At 39.1% G+C, this 26,453-nt stretch overlaps 1 protein-coding gene across 1 annotated transcript in view; it reads left to right on the top strand.

Moving 5' to 3' along the window:
* CYP7B1 (cytochrome P450 family 7 subfamily B member 1) overlaps nucleotides 1-26,314 on the top strand; it is a 168,059-nt gene extending 141,745 nt beyond the window's left edge. Inside the window, exons 3-6 of the mRNA XM_068984094.1 lie at nucleotides 6,690-7,277; nucleotides 7,739-7,945; nucleotides 17,301-17,476; nucleotides 26,027-26,314. Of these exons, the coding sequence (XP_068840195.1) occupies nucleotides 6,690-7,277; nucleotides 7,739-7,945; nucleotides 17,301-17,476; nucleotides 26,027-26,314 (1,259 nt within the window). The remainder of the gene's footprint in view (nucleotides 1-6,689; nucleotides 7,278-7,738; nucleotides 7,946-17,300; nucleotides 17,477-26,026) is intronic.
* The last annotated feature ends 139 nt before the right edge of the window (nucleotides 26,315-26,453 follow it).

Here is a 26,453-nt window from a genome sequence, read left to right as displayed (position 1 = left end):
TCTCTTGTTGAGGATCACAGGCTCTAGGCCATGCGGGCTTCAGTAGTAGTGGCTCCTGGGCTCAAGAGCAGAGGCTCAGTAGTTGTGGTACACGGACTTAGCTGTCCTGCAGCAGGTGGGGTCTTCCTAGACCAGGGATCAAACCTGCGTCTCCTGCATTGGCAGGCAGATTCTTTACCACTGAGCCTCCACGGAAGCCCACATTTTGGGGGCAGGGGGGCAGCATGCCATGTGGCATGCAGAACTTCCCTGACCAGAGATTGAACCCATGCCTCTTGCCCTGGAAGCAGGGAGTTTTAACCACTGGACCACCAGGGAAGCCCAGAAAATATTTTTAACTTAAAAATATTTTTTATGATTCTAACTTCAAGAAGATGTTTACAAAACAAGAAAAAATATACACAGCAGGATCACTACATAGTCCAACATCATGGTGCTGATGGGAAAAGCTGGAATGTTCTCAAATCATCTTCCTTTAAGGCCCAAACTCTCCTGCTGTGTTAGATATCTCTGGGTGCATAACAAACCTCCCCCAGATGTAATGCCTTGAACAACAACTGGTCTTGCCCAGGTCACTTGTGTGGCTTGAGCCATTTGACTGGGGCTAAATGTCCCAAGATGACCTCATCACATGCCAATTAGGACCTCCTTGTCGTCATGATGTTTCATCCTCAAGATGATGTCCTTATTTCAAGAGGGTTGGAGGAAAGCTGCAAGGCTTCTCGAGGCCTGGGCTCAGATGTCATAGAACCTTGCTTCCACCACATTCTGTTAGTGTCAGCAGGTCTCAGGCCAACCCAGATTCAAGGCTAAGAAAAGAGACCTCCACTTCTTCCTGGGCAGAGTGGCAGAGTTGCAAAGGAGCACATGTAGAAAGAGCGAAGAAATTTATGGTAGCATGTTTGCTCACAGTCTTCCACATCGGCTTATCACCTGGGTTAGCCGTTCCTTTTCTTCCTTTGTCTCCCATGTATGTCTGGGAGGCTGATCTTTAACACTAGATTGTCTACACTCCTCTGCCCTCCTACTTCTGGTTGAGTGTGCAGATAGGAGCTCTGTTCCAGCTCTCTATCACTGGGCTCTGATAACTTTCAGCTTCTTTCCCAAGAAAATTGAAGACAACAGGTATGATCTCACTCAGATCCCCACATACCTATCAAATGCACTGGTGTTTTACAGTGATCCTTACCACCTCCCCATGTTATGTCTGATGCCTCTTCTCAAATCACTCTTAGTATCTCTTTTGTCATACCATTTAATAAATTGTGACTTTATTGTTAACTCACAGTATCTATTTCCCTTCATTATTATCTGACTCCTCTCTTGCCCACATTTAGTTCACAGCTCAGAAAAGATTGATTCACAATAAATATTTAATGAGGAAATTCTCAGTACCTTAGAGCTGATGAAATACTGTAACACAAATAAAGGCCATAGTTGGGGCTTCTAGCCTAAGTGAACTATTCATTTCATATTACATGTCTTCACTTAGAAAAAGTAATTCTTGGGGAGGGATAAATTAGGAGTTTGGGATTAACATATACATACCTTTATATATAGGGCTCCCTGGTGGCTCAGACAGTAAAGAATCAGCCTGCAAGGCAGGAGACCCAGGTTCAATCCCTGGGTCTGGAACATCCCCTGGAGAAGGGAATAATGCAATTCACTCCAGTATTCTTGCCTGGAAAATTCCATGGACAGAGGAGTCTGCCAGGCTACAGTCCACGGGATTGCAAAGAGCTGGACATGACTTGGCTTCATAATACAAAACTATATTCTTCACTTAAAAAAATAATTCTTGGGGAAGGATAAATTAGGAGTTTGGGATTTACATATACACACTACTATATATAAAATAGATAATCCACAGGGACCTTCTGTATTGCACAGGGAACTCAGTCTGAAAAATAATGGATATATGTATAACTGAATCTCTTAAATGCACACCTGAAGCTAACACAACATTGTAAATTAACTATACTCCAATATAAAACAAAAATTAAATTTTAAAAAGTCACTTTTAACTTTAAAAAGTAAACCTTATATTCTAATGAGTAGATACAACAAATGACATTTTCAGTTTTCCTTTCTAATACATTCTACAAAAATAACCTCAGATGATTAAGCAGAAACTTTAAGGCAGATTAGAATAATTTTATTCACTTTTCAGAAAATAACAAATTTCTGCTGACACTTGATTTCTTCATCTTAATTTCTAATATCTATTGACCATGGTTATGTTTTTAAACTCCACAATAGACAACCAGAGTTGAATACATACTACTACTTCCCTTTGGATTCTTCCTAGAGTTTGAATAAATCCCTGTCAAGAAATCCTTTTCATGTACGTGCTTCTAATGATCAGTTGGCAAAATAGCTCGTTTGGAAAATGTTAAATGGGAAACAGTGTCTCCCACCTTTGTCCCATGATGTGATTTCCCTGAGTATATGTTCTCTCATGATGAGCGAATGATTGTCATCCCCAAAAGTCTCAAGGGACATGAATGTCATCTTAATAAAGAAATTAAAAGGTACATCTTTTCATGGGAAACCACGTAAATTCGTGACCTGTCGCAGAAAATAGTTCTCTAATTGGTTTTGTGTGGTGGTGCAGGGGAATCGTTTTCCCTAGATGTCACCGCAGCGAAGCACCACTGTACATCATTGTCAACAGCTAGCGAAATCTCCCTAATAAGAGCGGGAGGATAATGTGGTCATCCTTACCAAATAAAAATTTGGCTCATAGTCCACTCTTCCAACGAATATTTTCAGCTGGAGATTTTAAAATGGAGAGCCAGGTATATGTGGAGATTAAAAGGTGATAGTAATGGAAAATTTCTATAAAATTGTAGTTTATCTCTTATTTATTGAATAGACATTTCTATTCCAAATAGTCAAATGGTTGTTCTGAATTCCCTTGGAGGTCTTCCTGTGCAGCACCAAATATATGAGATGAAAACATCAAAATTCAAGTTATAATGATCCAGATGTCAAACTTCTTGTGTAGAAGACATCAGAGTGAATGACTTTTTTTTTTAACATTTAGTGACATACTTATCATTACGTTACTTCACCTTCCTAAAAGAAGTAATTTTGCAGGAAGTGAAATGGCTCTTAGGTTAGTAACAGATCATGTGCAGGTTATTCAGGAATGATGGAGTTAATATGTTTATGTTGAGCCAGTTCCTAAAAAAGGAAGACAATGAAATGTTTGGTAAAGAATGTATTAAAAAATGTGACCCCATTTCAAATTTACTGCTCAAAAGGATGATTTTGTATATATATACACACACACACATATATTATTTTGCAGAAGTGAGCCTCATTTTGACATTTATTCTTTGAAATTCTTTAAATCACTATTTTACATCAACTGCTGATAGCTTTCCTTTCTCTTTTGAAAACATGGCAAAAGATATTGTTTCTATCTTGTGATCTTTGTGAACTAGATGAGTTGCCTATTGACACTCGGCATTCACTTACATAAAAGCACACTGGAACAAAAGTTAATTTTGCTCCAAGAATCCATGGCCTTCAGAATAACTTTTCAAATTTCCTTTGTTAAGAAATTTTAATTCATTTTATGAATGTATATGTGTTTTCCTAACTGTCTGATTAAAGATTACAAAGAAACTCTGGTTTTGCATCTCACATTAGCAGATGGTGGACAGATGGTTTAAATTAATATTAATTTTGGAAAACTTAGCTTAAATTGTTTATACTGAAGATTAAAAGTTGGAAAGCCAGCTAGCATCTCCAGTGTTATTAGTACTTCCAAACCCACTTGAAAATTAAAATCCAGAGAATCAAAATGTCTTACTCAGCAGTCCACATCTTATTTGGATAAGAGAGTCAGTAAAGCATAATGCCTTGATATTGAAGAAAATCAGAATAAGAACTGAGAAAAAAATACAGATCCTGGAGTGTAAAGAGCCTTGAAAAGAGTGAGAATTTTATCTACAAATAAATTGCATTAAACTGATCAGTAATTTTTTAAAAAAGAACCTATGTGACAACTGCCTATTAAAAAATAAGCAGTTATTAAAAATCAATTAATACTTGGTTGCTAATCAGACACAGTTTTCCACATTTAGCTTTTACTGTTTTTATTTGATATTAACCTCATAATTTCTTCCCATTTCCTTACCCTCAAGGTGAGATAGAGAAGGGGAGAGAGAGGGAATACATGTGTATTCATGATGAATTATAGATAAAAATCTCTGAAGTACATGAAGCTTCTACTCCAATAAGTTGGTGACTAGTGGCTTCTATTGCCATGACTGAATACAGTTTTGTCTTTCTGCTTAGATTTTGATGAATACAGACAATTGGTAACAAAAAATTCCAACTATTCTCTAAAATTATGTTCTACAAACTGAGCCTTTTATGCATTCTCTGAATTTTAGTGATGAATTTAAAATAAATCTGTAAAGGTATGTAGCAAAATCCTTTCATTTAGTGAAAAGAGAAAAGTATGAATCACCACCTGTGAAAATACACAGCCTTGCCTGAAATTATATCTTTTGCAACATAAGAGAATTGACTCTTTTTTTTTCAATTATTTGTTAGGCAGATGCTGGTAATTTTATTTAATTAAGCTGCTATGGTAAAGCAGGTGTCATAAAATATGCCCAAATCCAGATGAGTCAGTTTTGCTCTCCTGGGGGGTTGGGAATCCAGTTTATTTTGTAGATATAGCTTTGGGATCTGATCAGAATGAGTAGTCACTTGAGTTTTACCCTCATTCCTGAATTGGCTCACCTTATTAACTAAATCAAGGGGAAATAGAGTGAATACAATTCAAGTCGTATAATTTATTTTTAGGGAAAAAGTTGTAGCACATGTATATTTATGTACACTAAAACCTGAAATAAATTATGCCTTAAGACTGTAAAGCAAAAAAATTTATCCTATTTCTAGGATTAGGTAGAAAATCATTCAAAACTTTGTCATAAAACTTGTCCCAAATTGAATTTAATTTCTGTGATGCTGTTTGAGTTATGAGAAATAATAAGTGAGTTGTTTATCTAAGAAAGGTTCATACACACACAAACACAGAAATGATGACGTGAAGAGCTGAGCATAGATGATCTGACAGTTTCATGTCCAATTATTTATCGTTTTCTAGAAGACAGTAACATAAGCATTACAGTTTGTAGGATCAACTAAATTTCATGTGTGTTCTTGGAAAGGAAGGCTTATTAAAACTAATATCGAGTATTGAATGCATATGACTTCTCATTAGCAAGAGTCTTGAAGCAACCTTTGAGTGAGAAGGAAAGAGAAGAGTGCCAGGAAAAGCACAGTGTGGGGACTGTTTTCTTATCTAGGCTCTGCCACTAAAAAATGGCAACACAATCCTGGCCTTTAGCTTCTCCTGACTTTCTTTCACTGGTAAATGCCCGGGGTGATGGCGGGGGCAGGTTGCACCCAGGAATCTCCAGGGTCCCTGCCAGTTTTGAGAGCTAGACTGCAGTGTGAGTCTGTGCCTTAGTGGTGCTGCTGGTGTTGCAGTGCAGTCACTTAGTCGTGTCCAGCGCTTTGCGACCCCATGGACTGCAGCACACCAGGCTTCCCTGTCCTTCTATCTCCCGGAGTTTGCTCAGACTCATAGCCATTGAGTCAATGATGCCATCCAACCATCTTACCCTCTGTCACCCTCTTTTCCTCCTGCCCTCAGTCTTTCCCAGCCTCAGGTTCTTTTCGAATGCGGCAGCTCTTTTGCATCAGACGGCCAGGTTCCTTAGTGTGCCTTCTTATAAGAACCACTTGAAAGACTTGTAGGTCCCATCTCGGAGCCATCTGTTCTTTTAACCAGCACCTTAACTTTGGACCAATATATGGAAAATGCCAAATGTCACCTCCTGAAAGAACGCTTGTTGATCACTCCAGGCAGACAGAAGCGGATTCCACCCTTGCTGCTGCTCTTCGTGTGTCCCCGCCTCTGCTCTCTTACTGTCCATAATGATGCAGCGGTTCCTTTACATCTCTATCTTAAGAGGAAAGAGATTCAACCAAGTACCTGGATGTCAATAAATGTCAAGTAAATTCATGAAAGCTTGAATGGATGGGTTCTAGTTTTGGAATCTTCTTTGGATCACAGATCAGTATGATACTTTAGCCATGTTAGTGAATCTCCCTGACCTACTATACTCTCATCTATAAAAATGAAAACATTGGTATTTGTGACTTGTTCGTGTTGAATTAGATGTTCATTTGTGAGTACTTGCTTCACACCAAATCTTCATTTCAGTTAAAATAATTGTATTTAATCAAAGCTAAGATAATATACTTTACCAATTTGAATTGTTTGTTTTCTGATTCTATTATTGAGGAAAAATATGAGAAATGTTTAAGTAATGAATGTTGAGACTATTTAAAAGATAACTTAAATATCTTGGTAGTTCATTAAAATCAAAATATGAAGAATAAGCTATCTTTTTGAAAGTTATTAAGAATTTCAGAATATTTAACTTCAAACTTCTAGGCTTCTCCTACTATCTTCCATTTTAAAAGGAAACATGTGGTAGAATTTTGAATCAAATAGATTTTTATTGTACTTTGCATCTTTTGAGATATGAGTTATTAAGGTCTTTCTAATTTTGAGTAGGATATTCTCAAATTTCAGATATCTTGTTTTCTTTTGTTGTATGGCCACATGAATTCATATTCTCATTTATTTCTTTTAGGAAAGTATATAACATTTATCCTGGATCCTTTCCACTACACGTCAGTGGCAAAAAATCAAAAATTAAGCTTTCAAATATTTACTAATAAATTCTTAAAGAGAGTATTTTCTATCAAAAAGATGATAACAGATTCTGACCTCATCGACGAGATTCATAGTACCTATCAATTTTTACAAGGGAAGCATTTGGACATACTGATGGAAAGCACAATGCAGAATCTGAAACAAGTTTTTGAACCCCAACTTTTAAAAACCACAAGCTGGAGCACAGAATATTTGTTGCCATTCTGCAACTCAGTAATATTCGAAATGACATTTACAACCATATATGGAAATGTTCTTGCTGATGATAAGAAAACATTTATTACTGAGTTAAAAGATGATTTTTTAAAATTTGATGAAAAATTCACACGTTTAGCATCAGGCATACCCATTGAGCTTCTAGGAAACCTCAAGTCTGTTCGAACTAAACTTATAAAAGACTTGACAATAGAAAGCTTAGCTAAGTTACAAGGACTATCTGAAGTTGTTCAAAGAAGGAATGATATCCTGGAGAAATACTATATGCCCAAGGACACTGAAATAGGAGGTAAGAAACTTCTGAATGATAACTTGTCTAAAATAAAATAATTTACAATAGACCTTTGAAATAAAAAGACAAAATGGCGACCTTGAGAATTTTTATGCTCTTTCTAATTGGCTAATGATAAAATGTTTTACTCTGAAACAACCCTTTGTGATAATTGATTTTTTTTTTTTTTGCTGAGATGGTAATGCAAGATACTTAATGGTGATAATGAGAAAGAGTATAACTAAGCTGCATTTACTCCCCTTATCTCGTCTCCCTCCTCCCCTCCCCCACCACACACACATTACATTTTAAACTATTCTCATTAAGCAGAAAATTAGACTTCAGAAGCCTATTGGTCCTCATTAGCATGCACTGATCCTTGGCTGGGTCTGTGTCCTAACATCTTTTAATTAGCACACTGCAAATCTAATCAGTGTAATAAACGCTATTAATCTTCCTTTTCACTTATTTTCTCCCAGCACATCATTTAGGCTTGCTCTGGGCCTCTGTGACAAACACTGTTCCAACCACGTTCTGGGCAATGTATTACCTTCTACGGCACCCGAAAGCTATGGCCGTGCTGCGTGACGAAATTGACCATTTGCTGCAGTCAACAGGTCAAAAGAAAGGGCCCGGATTTTCCATCTACCTCACCAGAGAACAATTGGACAGCCTGGTCTACCTTGGTAATTTATTTTTATCTGTTATGAAGAAAAGAAGGTACCTCTCTGCAAACTCAGTTTATCACTCAAAGCTGTTTACCAAGAGGTGGAGGACACAGCTGCCTAATTGACATAATAACACCCATTTACATCAATTATAAATTATGTAGTTTATAGCTGTAGATGCTCTCATTGCATGTAAACATTAAGGCCTAGGTAATTAACTATGTAAGGTATGCAAAAGGCTAAACCAAAGCTTTGCAATTATTTGAAAAAAAAAGTTTATGCCTATTAAGTCATTTGATTCTGAGCATCTGTTGGTGTGCTAATGCTTTCCAAGCACTGCAGTAGTATCTTAACAAGAAAGGTATTTGGGATTGAAAAAGAAAGTATTTCAAACAGGCAGCTTCTGTGTAAAACATACTTACTTTTCCCTAAAATGGTGTCTTTTTTAGGCAGAGATTAGGATGTCATATACAGCTTACAGTGTATGATTCTCCAAAACTTAGTAAGTGATTTTCCCTGGAAATTCACGATTTAAACATACTTGGGGAAGAAAAAAAAAAAAGAAGGAAGAAAAGGAGGGAGTGAAGGAGGGAAAAGAGCAGGCTACAACTACAGATTACTTCATGTGAAATGTCCATGTTTTATAAAAGAGTCACTGATTCATGAGATATGTGTGGTCACCCTTTCAGATATGTTTGAAGTCAGAAGTGACTAAGTTGCTTTTAAACATCTGTGTAGGTTTGTATGCCAGTAACAATGAGCATTTGATGACAGTGGATTCTCCTTTCCCAGTTTTGATAAGATGACTGTCATCATGTGAATAAATTTTAATTCCCAAAGTTAAATTCCTCATCAGTGAATTATTCTGTTTTTTTTTTTTTTTTTTTTTCTGTATTGACCTTTCTTTCTGTAGCTTTCTTTACACTCTATTCCAGGTCCCTTTGGACAAAGATGTTTGTTGTTTCACTCCTTTGACAATGTAACAATTATTTTAGCCTGCATTAGTCTACATTTTTTTTCATATTTTAAAAATATGTTCCAGGTTCTTTGATGGGAACTTCTGAGAGTAGAGGCCCTACAGGTCTTGATCAGTGTTGACCATCAGTTGACATTAAAAAGACTGGTCCAAGTGTTTGAGAGATTGTTCCCCCTGGTTAGGATAAGGCCCATCAGAGGCAATAGCAGGAAGCTTGCCTTGTAGTGACAGTTGGCTAGCTTATTCAGTCATGCTGTTTTTAGCATACATTATCAAAGTAATTTTATATTTGCTTGGAGAAGGAAAATAACCCCAGCATTATTAAAATATGAACATTATTATATTTTTCTTTTTCAGAATTACTGGGGACCAAATGCACAAATGGGGCTTCCCTGGTAGCTTAGATGGTTAAGTATTTGCCTGCAATGCAGGAGACCTGGGTTTGATCCTTGGGTCGGGAACGCCACCTGGAAATGGGAATGGCTACCCACTCCAATATTCTTGCCTGGAGAATCCCATGGACAGAGGAGCCTGGCGGCTATAGTCCATGGGGTCACAAAGAATCAGACCTGACTGAGCGGCTAACACCCTTCCTTCAAATGCACAAAATTTACATCAAGTTCTGGGTAGTTGCTTTCACATGGATCTACAGTATTTTCTGGGTAGAAGATTTATGGTTCGTATGAAGATCAAGGTTGCATTTCCCATAAATTCAAGTAATTTATATTGCATTTTATGAAGCAGATGATATATACCGGGAAATAAAGCAAATAAACTTTAAGGAATATGTGTTTGTATCCAGTACAATTTAGTTGAAATTCATCAGCTCTCTTTTTACTCTCAACTTCTCACTATTCAAAGAAAAGATTATTTTAAAATTGTGCTATTAGAGCTGAGGGGGCTTTCCAGGTGACTCAGTGGTAAAGAATGCGCCTTCCAATGCAGGAAATATGGGTTTGATACCTGGGTCAGGAAGATCCCCTGGAGGAGGAAATGGCAACCCACTCCATTATCCTTGCCTGGAAAACAGCATGAACAGAGGAGCATGGTAGTCTGTAGTCTATGGGATCCCAAAGAGTTGGAAATGACTTAGCGACTGAACAACAATAACATTAGAGCAGGCAAGTTTAAATTTATTTGAGCAGAAGAAACAGCAAGTTCCAGAGCCATAACTGGGGCCACTAAAGTCCATCACTAGAGTAGAGACCTCATCATTCACTTGTCATCAATGAATGGACCACCACCAACCCCAAATGCCTGGAGATCCACCTGAGTACAGGCAGCACCTTCAGCAATCCAGAAGGTCGACTTGGTTCATCACAGTCTCAGGTACCAGCAGAGGCCAGTGTTGCTCATTACTAGAATTGAATCTTCTAGAAATTCGGGTCCATTTTTTTTCTTTTTCCAGATGACAGTTTAATGCAGATTGAAGCAATTTCTTTAATATGAACAGTCCCAGAACAGATGACCTCTGCATCTAGTCATAACTGTATCATGGGTAGCTCTATCAGAAGGGTATGAACTATAAGCTGAAAGGCAAGATTCACAGAATTAACTATTTACAGTGCACTTCATGGACTGAGTGTATGTACATCTCATCTCCTTAAGAAAAGAGTTTTATGTATTCTAAATATAATTTCTTTAAAGATAGATATCTTGAATTTTTATTATTGTAAGAAAGAGGATCACAAGGATGAAAGGAATGCTAATTTAGTTTTAAACCAGGAAGGAAAATTTTTATATTAGTAGAACATGCAAAGGGAAGGGAGTTTTTTTTTTTAAATATTTTAATTTATTTAGTTGTTTGCTGCACAGGGTCTTAGTTGTGTCATGCAAGACTGTTCCTTGTGGCACTCGTGTGCAGTAGTTGTGGTGCATGGGTTACTTGCCTGTGGGATCTTAGTTCCCCAACCAGGGATCGAACCCATGTCCTCTACATTGCAAGACAGATTCTCGACCACTGGACTACCAGGAAAGTCCTCAAAGGACTTTTTTGTTTTTTGTTTTTTTAATTTGTCCAAACAAAGAGGGGAGAGGAATTCTTTGTATCTTGATTCATCAAAGCCAGCTGTGATGTGCACGTAGAAGAGACCAGAAAATGTGAGCTAGAAGGTGATAGAGTTAACTATATTCTTAATTTCAGAATGAGACAGTATGAATGATAATATTAATAATTATTATTTTATTATGTAGCAGACTTATTAGCTTACTTCATCAAGTATTAACTTACTTATATACATGTAAGTAAACAAAAGTATAACTTATCTAATCCTCAAGTATATTATCTTCATTAATTGTTGGGTAACAAGGTGCAGAAAGATTAGTTAACCAATCTAAATCATACAACTAGATAGTGGCAGAGCCTGAAATTAATGTCAGGTCCGCCTAATTTCAATGCCAATCCATAAACATTGTCAACTCAGGGAAAAATGCTCTAGAAATGTACCAAGACCGTGACCATTTCACAGGGATATATATCATGAATTCTCAAATGCAGTTGAGTTTGAGGGTAAGGTTGGGGTTAGACGTTCACATTATAATTTTGTGGGTTTTTTTCCTAATAAAAATAAATTTTTATTTTAGAATAGTTTTAGATTTGCAGAATAGTTACAAAGACAATACCCATATACCTCACACACACACAGTTTGCCTCACTATTAACATCGAGAAGGCAATGGCCCTCCACTCCAGTACTCTTGCCTGGAAAATCCCAAGGACGGAGGAGCCTGGAAGGCTGCAGACCATGGGGTCGCTGAGGGTCGGACACGAAAGCGAGTGACTTCACTTTCACTTTTCACTTTCATGCATTGGAAAAGGAAATGGCAACCCACTCCAGTGTTCTTGCCTGGAGAATCCCAGGGACTGGGGAGCCTGGTGGGCTGCTGTCTATGGGGTCGCACAGAGTCGGACACGACTGAAGCGACTTAGCAGCAGCAGTGATGTATTATGTTTGTCATAACTGTGGGTGTTATTTTGAAAAAGCTTATTCATTATTTTAAAAAATAGTGTATTTTAAGAATTAATAGTGTATATAATTTAAACAGCAATAATAAAGTTTAACAAAATCCTCTCTTCCAGTGGGGCTATACAGGAGGTACAAATTCTGCTTCATGTTAGAAATTTCCAACTGGTGGAGGGGAGAGAGGCATCTCCCACAAGGTGTACACCAGAAATAAGTGATGGTAATTTTGTAAGTAACATAAGGAGACAGTGGTTAAAAAGTGAAAAACACTGGTTTAGATGTTTATCAAGTTTTCAACTCAGCACAAAGCAAAGAGGGCTAGATAATATAATGAATGGTGGAAACAGGTGTTGAAAGGATTGAAAGGGAAATATAAAGAGAATGCAGATTATTGTACATAGGTCCAAACATCAACTGCGGAAGAATAGGATAAGGAAAGAGATGAGTGGCCCGGCAGAGGAGGGTTTAGGTTCGGAGTCATAGTTCTCAGGAACTTTCCTGGTGGTCCAGTGGTTAACACTCCATGCTTTGAAGACAGGGGTATGGGTTTGATCCCTGGTTGGGGAACTAAGATCCCATGTGCTTCTGCTTTTGGAATCATCTGCAGAGCTTAAAAAAGTACTCACACCTGGTCCCACCCTCAAAGGTTCTGATTTCAATGGTGAGAGTACAGGCTGATGGCTTTACAAGCTCTCAAGGGGACTCAAATGTGCAACTAAGGTTCAAAATCATGAATGTAAAGGTTTTCCTAATGCAGTGGTTCTGACGCCATTGGCCTGAGATAGAGTTTTTTTTTTAAACCACCTCAGGTGATTGTAAGCAAGTCGTCAGAGTCGATACTTCTGGGACATCAGAAAGCTTAACACAAGTCCATGGTGATATTACTTCAAAAACCTGTTGTTCGTATGCATCCAACAAAATATTAATAGAAGTGTGGTATCTAGGGCAGACAAAGTAATTCCTGTCTACTTTCCCAGCTGAAATAGCACACCCAGCTCTGCCACATTTTAAGAGGCACGTTAACTAATTGACTTAAAGATTAAAGGCTGTTATCATCTCTGACATACAATTAAAAAATGACATGATCATTAACATGTCAAATCTTTAACATAAATCTTTAAATATTTTTAAAGGGCTGTTATATATAAGAGAGATTCAAAATTTTTTGCCTTTGTGTGTTCTAAAGGGAGGAAAATGTCAGCCAATACGGAAAATAACTTGCTAACTAAATGGACTTTCGGAATACCATCATTGGAGTTATCCAATCAGAAATTTAACAGTATCTTCGGTAGGACCCTGGGGAACATCCATAATCTCTGTTCTCTTTTCCACCAACAGCAGTGGCCCAGTGTCCTGAGCAGAGAAGGACCTCAATAGTCTATTTATTGACTCTATGAATGTTGAATTTACATTTCTGTGTTTTAGCAGTGAACCAAAAGCTGTGTCTGCAGTGCAGAGTGAAAGTAGGCATGCGTACTGATTCAGATTTATTTTTAACTTTACTTAAAATATACAATTGTTGAGCCAAAAAGTAGTTATTTGGCTTCAGATTATCTGATGATGATAGTGTCTTATTTATTCAATAGCTTCTCACCTGTCTTAAAGGCAGTTACATAAAAACTGGCACGTACATCTGTAGCCTCACTCCATTTCTCAGTCTTCTAGAACACTATCTGCAGAGCCCCCCATCCCCTTTCCTGTCTACCTTCTTTTTAAAGACCATCCCAGCCCATTTCAGCAGAGGCTGGCTGTTATTTCACTCCAGCCATCATTGCTATCCACCGATCACCATGGCTAATCAGATGGTGTGACAGTCTGCACCAATCATTAAGATGACCCAAATTAACAGCCTGGCCATGTCACAGTACATTCATTCCACACATCCAGACATGGCCTAAGTGTGAGGCAGAAACTTGGATGTGCTTGTTTGTGTTTGCACTGTAACATGCATTATTGATTGTCATAAGCGGCTTCAGCGCTTTAAATCTGCAAATGAGAATCATCTGTCAATTATTACAGCCAGAATTGAGATCTGAGGGCAGAAGAGAATGTGTATATATCTTTTTCTACCTGCATTTCCTTTTCTTTACCATTTTCTTTCCCAGTCACATTGTGATGCTTCTTAGCTCAACATACTCCTCAGCTCTTTGCTTAGAAAAGATACTTAATCAGAATATTTTTATATCCTACAAATAGAAATAAATCTCTCCTAGTCAAGTGAAGGAGACAGGGCAGGCTCAGAATTATAAGTTCATTGTGGGAATTCTGCAGTCTAATTTCCTGGGGATACTGGTCAGTAAAATTCACTTCTCCATAAAACATCAGCAGCCTTATTGTATTCACAATTGCAACTGTTGGCACCTTGCAGTGGCTGGTATAAATGATCCTCCAAATATTTGCATTCTTGATAGCCATTTCTCTACAGTGCGTTTAGTAAGTAGAGGGTCCTATTACCTGCTAAATGTAAGTATAAATTAACAACCCATTATGCACAATAAGTTTTATAAAACATTTACAGATAGAGATCACATTTAATTAAAATTAACTTGCCTATGAAAGCCAAGTGCACTAATGATCACAATGACCTTTTATTACCTGCAGTCCCTTGTTTTGGCTGGAATGATTGACAGCTTGCTGTTTGGCTACCATGTTGAATTTCAGCTGACAAGACTTTTCATTTTAACTCAATTTGCCCGCCTATCACAAGCTGGTGGCAGGCCAGACCCAAGTCACCCAGCTTTGCCTCAGCAGCTTGCTCTAGTTCTCATTAGTACGCATTTATTCAGTGGAAATTGGAAGACAAATGCTTGAAGGCATGTGAACTAAGTATAGCAAATTAGGTTTAAAGACTGAATATTTATAAGTGTATGGAAAGTTGTGTTTTTTTTTTTTTTAATTCTAGAGCGAATTGAGAACTGAGTGCTAGCTTTGGTATAAAAGAAATGAAGATAGAAGGGGGGAAGGAAGATTCTAAGAATAACAATACTATCAGGTTTTTCTTTCCATTTTGGCAATATGTAAACTCTCTCTGACAACACCTTCTCAAACCAACCTGGCCCCTCTTTCATGGAGTGCTTGCACAATGAAGTTTAGCACCTCGAGTGTGAGAAGGGGGAAAAAATGAGGGTCATGTTCATCTGTTGCTTGGTTATCCCTTGGTATGTTTTCAATTGCCTTGTTTGTTCGGCACTAGCACAGAAACAGATGTTGCTCTGGCGTGTAGGATAATTTACTCTACCTCCTGGTGCGGCATGGACGGCCTCCCAAGGCCCAGCTGGTCTGTCAGTGGCACTGGCTGGTGTCTGCTCAACTATGACAACTACAAGTCGAGGCTGCAATTTTTTTTTTTAATTGTGCAGTTGTCATTCTCAACGTATAGCCCTGCCCGTGTTCTTCCTGGGGCCGGTAGCAAGGCTATGGCTTTTGTGTCTGTACCTTATGACGCAGAGCCATGGAAGCCCCCCTCTCCTCTGAGGATAATAATGTTCATGACTTGTGTCCTCTGATGATGATCGCATGACCGCGCAGACCCAGAGCCAGCCTCATCTCACGCACATAACTGGTACTGGAAGGTAAAACAGATTTGTCATTTGCGATCCAACCGCTAAGCCACACTTTGGGCTCCATTATTGTGATTAACTTCCGCCTAAGATACGCTTGCCCGATTGTCATTTGTGATCCTGCGGTGGCTGCAAGCTGCCACGCTTCCCCCAGAGCACGTCAGCCAATGGGATTTGACCATGCTATTCGGACCGTTCGATGCCTGCCCCATCACAGTGGCCAGCCCGCAATTTCCGTGCTTTTGTGTTTCTACCTCCCGCACCCTTGCTGGACCGGGTGGGTGCCCAGCTCTGCTGCATATGTCAGCTACCATCTCACACCACAAGCTGAAATGATGCTGCGCTGCTGTTGATTCAGCAAGAGCCAGCAGCAGCGCATGGGAAGCTGACCCTTGCTTTGCACCATGGAAATGTTGGTCGCTGGTGTCCTGCCAGCTGAAATCCGTCGTGTCAGGTGCCTTGTGGCTATCTGCAGTAGAGTCCCCGTTCCAAAACCAAAGTTCTTTTCTGGCCTCATCACCAACAAAGCGATTTGACTCTGCCTGATTATAATAACGAAGGCAGTCTAAAAGAATATGCACGGTCTCACTGTGCGTCACATCGAATCACCACACTGGCCACACAGAGCTGACCGCAGCCTCATTTCTTTAGACAAATGCATGCTTAGGGAAAAACCTCCTGGGAGAAGGTCCCGAAAGCTGTTAGATATCCCCATGCAAGCTGTGCATAGATTTCAATTTTCGGGAAATAGCATTTATTTTTATTTGTTTGGCTGATGCAAGCCCTCCCTGAGTGGCCTGCTTCTATCATCTAATAATTAGTCATTCTACATTTCAGAGCTTTACTGAACACTAAGAAACTGGGCTCTGTGTGTGTGTGTGAGATTCTCCACGGCAAGCCATAAACACAACCATTTGTTACCATGTGGAGGAGGGAGAAACGCTCAATTTGGAGCTCTTCTTTCACATTGCTGATTAGAAAGAATCAAGCTTTTTATTCTAGGACCCATTCGCGCTGGTGAAAACATAGTCAGTTTTGATTATGAAGGCAGAGATGCAGACCTAGACAGCAGCTACATGCTGATGTGCATGCTATCAGAATGATTTATGCAAATTATGCATATTATTCCCAATGGAATTCCTCCTCAAACTGCCAGGATAAATTGCCGGAAATTAGCCATAAAATCTGTCGTGCTAGGAGCAAAAGGTGAAGGCCACTGGGAAAGCAAGGACATACAGCTTCTGGAATCTTCCAGGTTATGATGGTGGCTATTATTTTCCCTGGATGCCACGGAGAAATCTGGTTTTCTTCTGAATACTCTCAAAGTATTTTCCCTTTGAAAATTTTCCAGCAAATGCTGACTCACATTTTATTTACAGCTAGCATAAAAGAAATTAAGTGTTAAGCTGTCTCAGAAAGCACTACTACAATTATTTTACTATTAACTGCCTAAGTGGATATTAAATGCCTAAGCCTGGCTTTGCAGGCATCGCTGTTCTTCAGAAGGTTGGTGAAATAACTCACCAGGGGTGTACTTTAACTGGGATATGATTTTAATTTCCAAAGTGTGTACCCCAACACAGCTTTCCTGTCTTGCAGATCAATCTTTCCTACAAAAAGTCCTAATTAATGACTTTCTGTCCCAGTACAGCAGAGTTGTGACTTGCCTGTGAAATGCCCCACAGTCTCACCCCTCCCCTCCTCCTCTCCCATCCAGAGCCCGCACGGGCTCCGTCTTGCTGCTCGATGGATCTGATTGGGAAAGGATTTCCCTGTCAATTGAAGTTATTGGTAGTGAGCTTTGATGGTTAAATGAGAGTACTTTTCAAGAGCAGTCTTATCTTAATAAAAATGATGCTTGCTTGTTTCTTTCAGAAAGTACCATTCTTGAGGTTTTGCGACTCTGCTCCTTTTCTGGCATCTTTCGTTTCGTTCAAGAGGACTTGACACTTCATCTAGAGAGCCAGGACTGCTGTCTGCGAAAGGGAGACTTTGTTGTCATCTTTCCTCCCATCTTACACCACGACCCTGAAATCTTTGAAGCTCCAGAAGTAAGTAAACATCCAGCCAGCATCGCTCCCTCTTAGATGCTGCAAGCACATTCCTTCCCTCATGGTCTCTCTTTCGTTGGCCACCTTGTTCCAGAAAGAATTTGAGAGAGCTTAATGACTCCAGTTTTTCCTTCCAATGGAAACATCATCCTATTTACTGAGAGGTTCTCTTAAGGACCTCTCTTTCAAAGGTTTTGTGATCTATAAATAAAAATACAGAGATGAGACTAAACTCTAGTTTCATCAAGTGAAATGAACATTGATACCATGATGGACACTATTCACTTTAGGCCAAAATTAAGTCTTGCATGGCAGAGATGTGTTATAAAACCCTGGAGGAATAGCTATTGACAGGTCACTTAGAGAATAAACATTGGTAGACTGTTCTGCTAAGTGTTTCCAGTGTGGGCTTGACTGTCCCAGAGTCCGATACCATCACTGCTACAGTTAAGCTCTCTACTTTTTCACCTCTTACTAAAGGCATGTGCCTCTCTTGATCAATTAGGATGGCACTGTGAACTTGAGATTGTAAAGCTGCTGCTCACGGGTGAAGCTCTGAGGGTAATTGTGTCATCTTCTTGTATTTTTTTCTGAAGCTGGAGTTAATGAATATCAAAGACTGGAAATTAATCCACCCTGGCTCATCCCTTAATACCACTTCAGAGGTTCACCACCTGCATGCAAATTGCAAGCAGTCATCTTCTGTCTGTGCTTCTCAGGGAGTCAGGTTGTTGCTGCAGTGGTTTTTATATGTTAAATGCCATGTTTCAAAGAGAAACTTCCATGTGCTTTCTGAGCAGTTTAGAGCTGAACCATTTCTAAACCCAGTTTCTAAGGTGTTTGACAGCCAGGCTGGTTTAAAATCTGGTTGTATTTTGGAAATTAATTAGAAAGGGACAGACTTCAAATGTAATGAGATAGTTTGCATTTATTTAATCAGCAAAGACAAAATTTCCTAAGTGAGGGGAGAATATACGTATAGTTTCTGTGTGTTTCAGAAGAGGTCTTACTTAACTAATGATGGCAAATCAGAAGTTGGGTATTAGTGAGTGAATGAACATTGTGCAGACAACAAGCTTCATCTCTATATTTGTAAATATAAAAAAAATTTCCACACATAGTTAGGTGTCCAATAAATAAAGCAAGTAAATAGCTAATCTTTGAAAAATACTTTAAAATTTGAAAATAGTTTCATTTTTATCTACAATTTTTAATTTAATTTCCACTTTGTATTTTTATTTTATGATTATTCCACTGTCATTAAATTTACCATTCATGTCATGACAGTAAAATCAACATTCAAGTCATCAACAAATAATAAATGTTTACCCAACCACAACTGTCATTAAGAATCTCTGGGCTCCTCCTCGTCTGTATCCCCAGCCTTACCCCAATGAATTAGACTCATGGGTTAGACTTTTAGGAAGTTAAACATCTTATGGAAAAACCCAAACAAAATTTTTGGTCAACCCAGTATCAAAGGTAAACATTGGAAGTGTGCTTAATTATATTTTTTCTGTAAAATGCTAAATAGCAATCCCCAAACTATACATAATAAATAGTAGTCAGAAGGGTTTCAGTTCAGTTCGGTTCAGTCGCTCAGTTGTGTCCGACTCTTTGCGACCCCATGAATTGCAGCACGCCAGGTCTTCCTGTCCATCACCAACGCCTGGAGTTCACTCAGACTCACGTCCATCGAGTCAGTGATGCCACCCAGCCATCTCATCCTCTGTCTCCCCTTCTCCTCCTGCCCCCAATCCCTCCCAGCATCAGAGTCTTTTCCAGTGAGTCAACTCTTCACGTGAGGTGGCCAAAGTACTGGAGCTTCAGCTTTAGCATCATTCCTTCCAAAGAAATCCCAGGGCTGATCTCCTTCAGAATGGACTGGTTGGATCTCCTTGCAGTCCAAGGGACTCTCAGGAGTCTTCTCCAACACCACAGTTCAAAAGCATCAATTCTTCAGTGCTCAGCCTTCTTCACAGTCCAACTCTCACATCCATACATGACCACAGGAAAAACCATTTGCCTCATACTAAATTGGTGGGAAGAACAAAATTGCAGTACTGTGAACCCAAAGTTAGCATCATTAGGACAGCTCTAACTTGACTTGAGGAGCATTCTGTACTATTTACCAGACTTAACCTTAGTCAGTTATGCCTGACTAATGTTAAAATCAGCTAGCTAACTTTTGTTGTGATATTGTTTCCTTGAAATTAGTTGTGGAATGGTGAAATGTGATAGCTACTGGCACAGAAAAAAAACAGTATGGGGCAGAACCAATTTTATATGTTTGGCAAAGTCTTACATAATCATTCATTCTATAAACATTTACTGAGCACTCACTCCTCTCAGGCTCGTGGGTTGATTTCTATTGTGCTTAACAACTTAGGATAGCAAAAAGTAGATGCTGTTGATGTTCATAGAACAGATGCCCATCCCCAAACCATCATGTGCCAAGAGTAAAAAGAAGAAAATTCTGGAAGGTTCTGTCCTTGGTTATTTGTCACTGACAGCATTGTCCCAGGAGCTTATCAGAGGCTCATATTCCTCACTGCCTGATTGGTACCCTACAGATATAGGAAGACCTGGCCTTTCTTAGATACAGAAAACAACCACTAGCTGTTAGGCCAAAATCATGGAGAAGACGAACTCCAGATATAAGTATAGTTATTCTTGAAGGACGTGGAGACTGAGAATCCTCAGCAGAAGATGGGTTCCTCCTAACCAGTGAGGCATGGTTTCAGGATGTTCAAGCCCAAGAGACCCTGGAATATTCTAAAAGTAGGCCACCTCTTTCCTCACACATCTCTCTATTGTTGAATGTCCCTCTTGACTTGTCTACCGAGAGACTCCAGTTGACTTCACAAGACTATTATTCATCATCTTTGACAATGTCCCTGATTTCCACATCATTCCTCAGAGAATCTGCCACTGCTCATTCTGGCCTGTGTAGCCTGTGTGAGGGGGCACACCCCACAGTATCTTGCAGTGACTTGTTTGCTCATGTGCCCGTATCCTGTAAGTTCTTGGAGCAGAGAGACCCTGTCCTCAACCTTCTCTGATTTCTCAGTGCCTGGCATGCAGGAGGGTACCCATAGAAGGAAGCAAATAAGAAGTGCTGAGATGGGTGAGTGTTCTGAAAGTGAAATTATATTTCAGTTAAAATGTTAAATCACTGCAGAGAACGCACACTCAAATGCATCCTGGGCCTAATTAGATCCAATAGATAGGGTGGCTTGTGTGTAAATATTGCAATACCATTGGGAGTGGTAAAAACTCTGGTGAAAGGACCGCCCAAGAGGCATGTGAGATCATTTGGCTGCAATCCTCAGTTCTTATAAGCACATAGACCTGATGTACCCAAGTTATTTTTATTATTAGTTTTTTAAACTTCAAAAACAGACTTTTGGGTGAAAGTTAGAATTTTTAAATGTTTGGAAAAATTAAGTCTAAACACAATGTGGGCTAAACAAAAAATGTTTGGAGACCTAATTGGGCCTATAAGCTACCAGCATGTAACCTGTACTGAGAATTATTTTTTCCTAAATGTGGGTTCCTTAGCTTATTGTGATGTTAGCCTGTCAGGTGGCACATGCTGATGTGGGAAAACAGATTGGCAAGTGAAATTTAAAACAGTGGGAGAGAACAAAGGAAACCACCCTTCCCAGTTCTTTCTTCTTCCTTCTTTATCCATCTACATGCCACCCGAGAAAGTCTGGATGATCTCTTAATTAACTCGGGATTGGTACCTTTTTAAATGGGTACCTTTAAAATTTTCTGGAAGCTTCCTCAAATTTATGTCAATTGTCAACCAGAATTCTAGCCACTGGCTTTCAAGTAATTAGTAACTGGTGATAATTACTTTTCTGGCAAAATGAAGCATCCAAAAGTAGAGCTGTGGAGAAGACCAAATGTATTGGTTGGTTTCTCTGTGGAGGTGCTAAGGTATAAAGGGAAGCAGGCCCATAGGAAGAAATGGCCAACATTTTAGATGGTGATGCATTTCTATAACCAAATAGCCTCTAAAGAAGGACACAGTGACACAAAGTAATTACAAAGCCACTGGAGTATCCCCCTACCAACTCCAGAGCTCTGAGTTAATGTCATACAAGCCTTCCCAGTCTACTTCTCAGAGGCAAAGAGATTAAAAAATGATAAATGAGTTTGAAAGCCCTTAAAAAAATTCTAAATTACTGTAAAAATTGTTTCATCAATATTCTTTGGATTATTGTCACTGTTATTAAAATGCACAGATCATGACAAATGTGGAAACAGTCTCAATGATTTTGTGTCTCTCAAACTGAAATAGAGATTGTGCCATTAGTACATTTCAACAAAACAAACCTGTATTGAGCATCTACTATCCAGAAAGCACATTGATGGGCATAATGGGTGATATAGATATAACAAAGGTCCCTGTCCTAAGAGCTTATTATTTAGGGATTTGTCCTTATGATGTGGCTGTGTTCTCATAACCACGTGCTCCATGTTGAGAGGATTTCTGGTCCTCTAGTGAACTGGCGTTTGCATTCCTACCATGTTGGAACCAGCAATGTGCTGGCAAACCAACACTCTGCAAAACCCTGATTTTGTCAATTGTCATGGTGTAAATGCTCTCATCTTCACTGATTTCCTGCTACCAACGTGAAGACCCTGAACACAGTGTGGGGAAGAGATGTGTATGTACTCTCTTGCTGGTACAAACTGGCCACAGCTCACCACTGATTGGAATCCAAGTCACGGAGATAAAAAAAGAAATCTCTGTACTTAGTCATCTTGCTCCCAGGAGGTCTGGCTATAAACCAGGGCAAGTGTGCAGCCTCTTAGTCATACATTCAAAATAGTGACAGTTTTTATTTCTAGAAAGTCATATCTTTTATCTAATCCAGATTCCTAAACCCAAAATGATGAATTGAGTGAATACAAGAGCTGATCATATGGATATGAACACCTATAACTACTCCAACAAGACTCTGTTTTATGTCTTTTACTTTTTAAAAAGATTTTCTTGGCCACACCACACAGCATGTGGGGTCTTAGTTCTCCAACCAAGGATCAAACCCACACCCCTGCATTAGAGGCATGGAGTCTTAACCACTATTGACCACCAGGGAAGTCTCTATGCCTTTTTAGACTTTAGTGCTTCCTTCACATGCTGGAAATGCTTTTTTTTTTAAAAAAAAAAAAAAAAGCTGTTGACTTGAACTAAACATAAAATTTGGAGAACTCAGATTAGGATGTTATGCAGTGTTCCTCAGTCACTCAGACCCAAAATTCTTCTCTATCCAGGAAATTGTATCGTCTACCCAATCTTTATTTCTAGCGCTAAATAGTATACCACTTTCTGTTTGTAAACATTTTCTATTTGAATATTCATCTACTCTTCATTCTCCCCATCTTTATTTACTCATTCAATATCTCTGTTTCCTTCAAAAGCTTGAAGATTGCTTTTAAAATATGCTTTATTGTCATGTATTTATTCATTAATTCAACAAACATACATAGAACCTCACTATGTGCATAGCACTCTGGTGGGGACTTTGAAAATATGGAGATAAATAAGACAGTGTGACGAGTCTCATCTCTTGGGAGTTCTTGGCTCTGCCATCTCCTGTGAGTTAGCTTCGTCTTCAGCCTGGTGACAGAACAGCTGCAGCCTTGCAGGGATCTTATTCTCATGTAACCAGATCCAGAGTAGGAAGAGTGGTGAATTTCCTCCTTCACGAGAAGGGACGTTCTCCCAGGTGGCCCCACAGACTCTTCACCTGTAGCCCTGAGAGATTGGTTCACACACCCTGTCCTGAATCAGTCAGAGGCCAGAGCAATATGATCACCATGATGGGGGCCTCAATAGGTCCCTCTGAGAAGAATGATGATGGGGAGCAACCCGTGGGGTAGACAGTCAGCAGAGGAGCCGTGGGGAATCTCGGTGCCTAAGGCTTGTCTCTCAGGATTTCTCTCTTCTCATCCATTGAATAATACTGCATTTAATGGGCCCTTAATTGTGTAGCACTGACCTGTTATGGTAGTGTACTGCCACGTGATGGATCCTGCTTTCATTGTGTTCCTGATCAAAGATCAAGGCATCTCAAGCTTCCTGACTTTTCGTTCTATGTCACTGTGACCTCAGAATCTCTGAAGTGAGACTGTTACACCCCTTCTTTTATTAAAAAAGAAACAGACTATATTTCTAGCAGCTGTCACAAGCGCTTCCTAATAACATGGAACCTGCTCAGGTTCTCCATGTCCTGGCAATGGAAAACAGACTGAAAAGAAATTTTAACACAAAAAGCTGTTTATGGGGACTTTCCTGGCAGTCCAGTTGTTAAGACTTCACCTTCTAATGCAAGGGGTGCATGTTCAATCCCTAGTTATAGAGCTAAAATCCCACATGCCTCATGGCCAAAAAAACCCATAAAACAGAAGCAGTATTATAACAAATTCAATAAAGGTTTTGAAAATGGTCCACATCAAAAAAAAAATTGCTATGTATTTCCATATTGCCTTTGAGATTGATGGTAGCCACAGAACAAAAGAAATTGGTCTTTTCCTTTCTTGGTCCATAATATAAACAACTAATTAGGAATTTCTGTGATATTTATTGTGAGGAAATTGACTGGGAGGTGATGGAAAATTGGACAAGTGATATTACTGATTGACTAGAAGTCTGAGGGAGTTGCATGTGCACTCACTGAAGGCAGCAGGGGAGAAGGAGGGTTTAGGCATGTTTTGTTGGTCACTGTGGCTTCTCAGCTGTATATCCATGTATACAAAAGAGAATCAAAATGCCATAATAGTGTCTGGCTTATTTATGATATCAGCATACCATGAAGTTGTAACTCAAGCTAAATTTTCCTTCTGTATATTGACTTAAACTATGAGACTGACTGCAGTGAGAGCTTTTCAAATGTAAAAGTGATATCCACTGGTTTGGCCTAGGCAAAGAACTCTTGAGAAGAGCATGATCTTAGATTGGTCAATGAGAAAGAGGAAGCAGCAGTATTGAACTCAGGCAGGCAGGCCTGGGCTCCAGTAACGAAAAAAGATTTCCTGAGATACAGTGCCAAGTTGTAATTCCATCTCTAGTAACAAAGTTGATGTCCAAAGAGAATGTCCTTATCCATGCTACAAGGATGGACAGGTATTTATAGGTTAGCACTGGTAGATCCTATTCAGATACATCCCAGAACTATCTATGGCAAAATATACTTGCATTCTGATGCAGATTAATTTCCCCATTATGATCTCATCAGCTTGCAAATTTAGGGGGCAGCGGTGGAATAGAAACTACCCAAGACGTGTTTTAAAAGCTTAATTAGTTATCAAAATCAGTATCCCAGGGAAATGAGGGTAAAACCAATACTTTTAAAGGAAATGGTTTCACCAACATTAATATTGGCATTGAGCGAGAAAATTAGATCATTTGTGATAGATTCAGAATCTATCTGTGTACTGTGGGGTTTTAGCTATAATCTGAATGCCTTCGGTCTGACCTGCTTCTTTGCCTCTGGCTTCATAGTTCATGCCAAAGTTGTGTGCTGAGCAGGTCTAATGCTAATAAACACGGCATACAGGATAGACTTAGTCGTTGTCATGCATGCCACGTGCGTTAATCTAATCAATGGTTTAACTTACCATGGGCTGAAATAAGGTCGCTCAGTGTCCTCTCAGAAACTCAACTGAGAGTAAATTAAGATGGCGGACCAAACACTTTCCATAAACCAGTCCCATAATTTTCTGTAACAAATAATATAACTTATTTATGAAAACATATCAGAAACCAAGAGAGTTAACCCAAAGAACACTCATTCTAAAGAGAACTGTCATAGAAGAAAGTCAATAAAACACAAAAAGCAATCCAGACAGACTTTGAATCTTAGTGCTCTTCTTTTCTAGTGCTTAATGTGAATCTTATTATTTCATATCTGTTTCATCCAAACATAAGCACTGAATCCTAAACGCATCCTACTTGTCCATCTGTAGCAGCCTCTTTGGTCAGTGGAATTCACTATACCCTAGTAACCGTGGAGGCCTTGCCCTTCACTTTCCCCCAGCCTCGGTATTTCAGGTGTCGTTAAGTCGAGACCCATCTTAGAGAACAAAAACAGAAATACTGCCTCTATCCCTGTGTCGGGGAGATCCCCTGGAAAAGGAAATGGCACCCCACTCCAGTACTCTTGCCTGGAGAATCCCATGGAGGGAGGAGCCTGGTAGGCTACAGTCCATGGGATCGCAGAGTCGGACACAACTGAGTGACTTCACTTTCACTTCACTTTCACTTTCATACTTAGCATAGGAAAAAAATGTGAAGAAAAGTCCTACAGAAGAGTCTGGATTTCTGTTTGATATGAGAGGAGTAAATGTCTAATAACATTGGAGATTTTTGAATGTTCATACCTAATTTGCACTTAGTTAAGTTTTATTTCCTGGTGTTTGCTAGATTAAAAGAAACCTTTTAAGATGGGCAAGGAGAGCTAGCATCCTTGTGAACTGAACTCAGACTTTTTCATGGAAATTTTTTGTTTTAACATGCTGTTTTCTTCTTTACAGGAGTTTAGATTTGATCGTTTTACAGAAAATGGTAAGAAGAAAACCACCTTTTTTAAAAGAGGGAAAAAGCTGAAGTATTACCACTTGCCATTTGGATTGGGAGTCAGCAAATGTCCAGGCCGATTTTTGGCCATGGTTGAAATAAAGCAATTGTTGGTTGTGCTTTTAAGTTACTTTGATTTAGAAATAATTGATAATAAGCCCTTAGAACTAAACTATAGCCGCTTTTTGTTTGGTATTCCTTACCCAGACTCTGATGTTTTATTTAGATACAAAATAAAATCGTAAGCTAAAAGGAAAGGAGAGAAATCTATCTAGAAAACTAACCTAAATGTCCTCAGTTCATCTATTTGTTTTTAATTTCAAGTGTAATTGCTTTGTTTGTTTTAAAGATGCCAATTTCTATTTGATCTGAGATCAGTCCCAT

This window comes from Capricornis sumatraensis, chromosome 11, assembly GCF_032405125.1.
Source record: "Capricornis sumatraensis isolate serow.1 chromosome 11, serow.2, whole genome shotgun sequence".
In the NCBI taxonomy this organism is placed as follows: Eukaryota; Metazoa; Chordata; class Mammalia; order Artiodactyla; family Bovidae; genus Capricornis; species Capricornis sumatraensis.
Note: the sequence above shows the minus strand (reverse complement) of the source record. Positions and strands in the feature narration are given on the sequence as shown.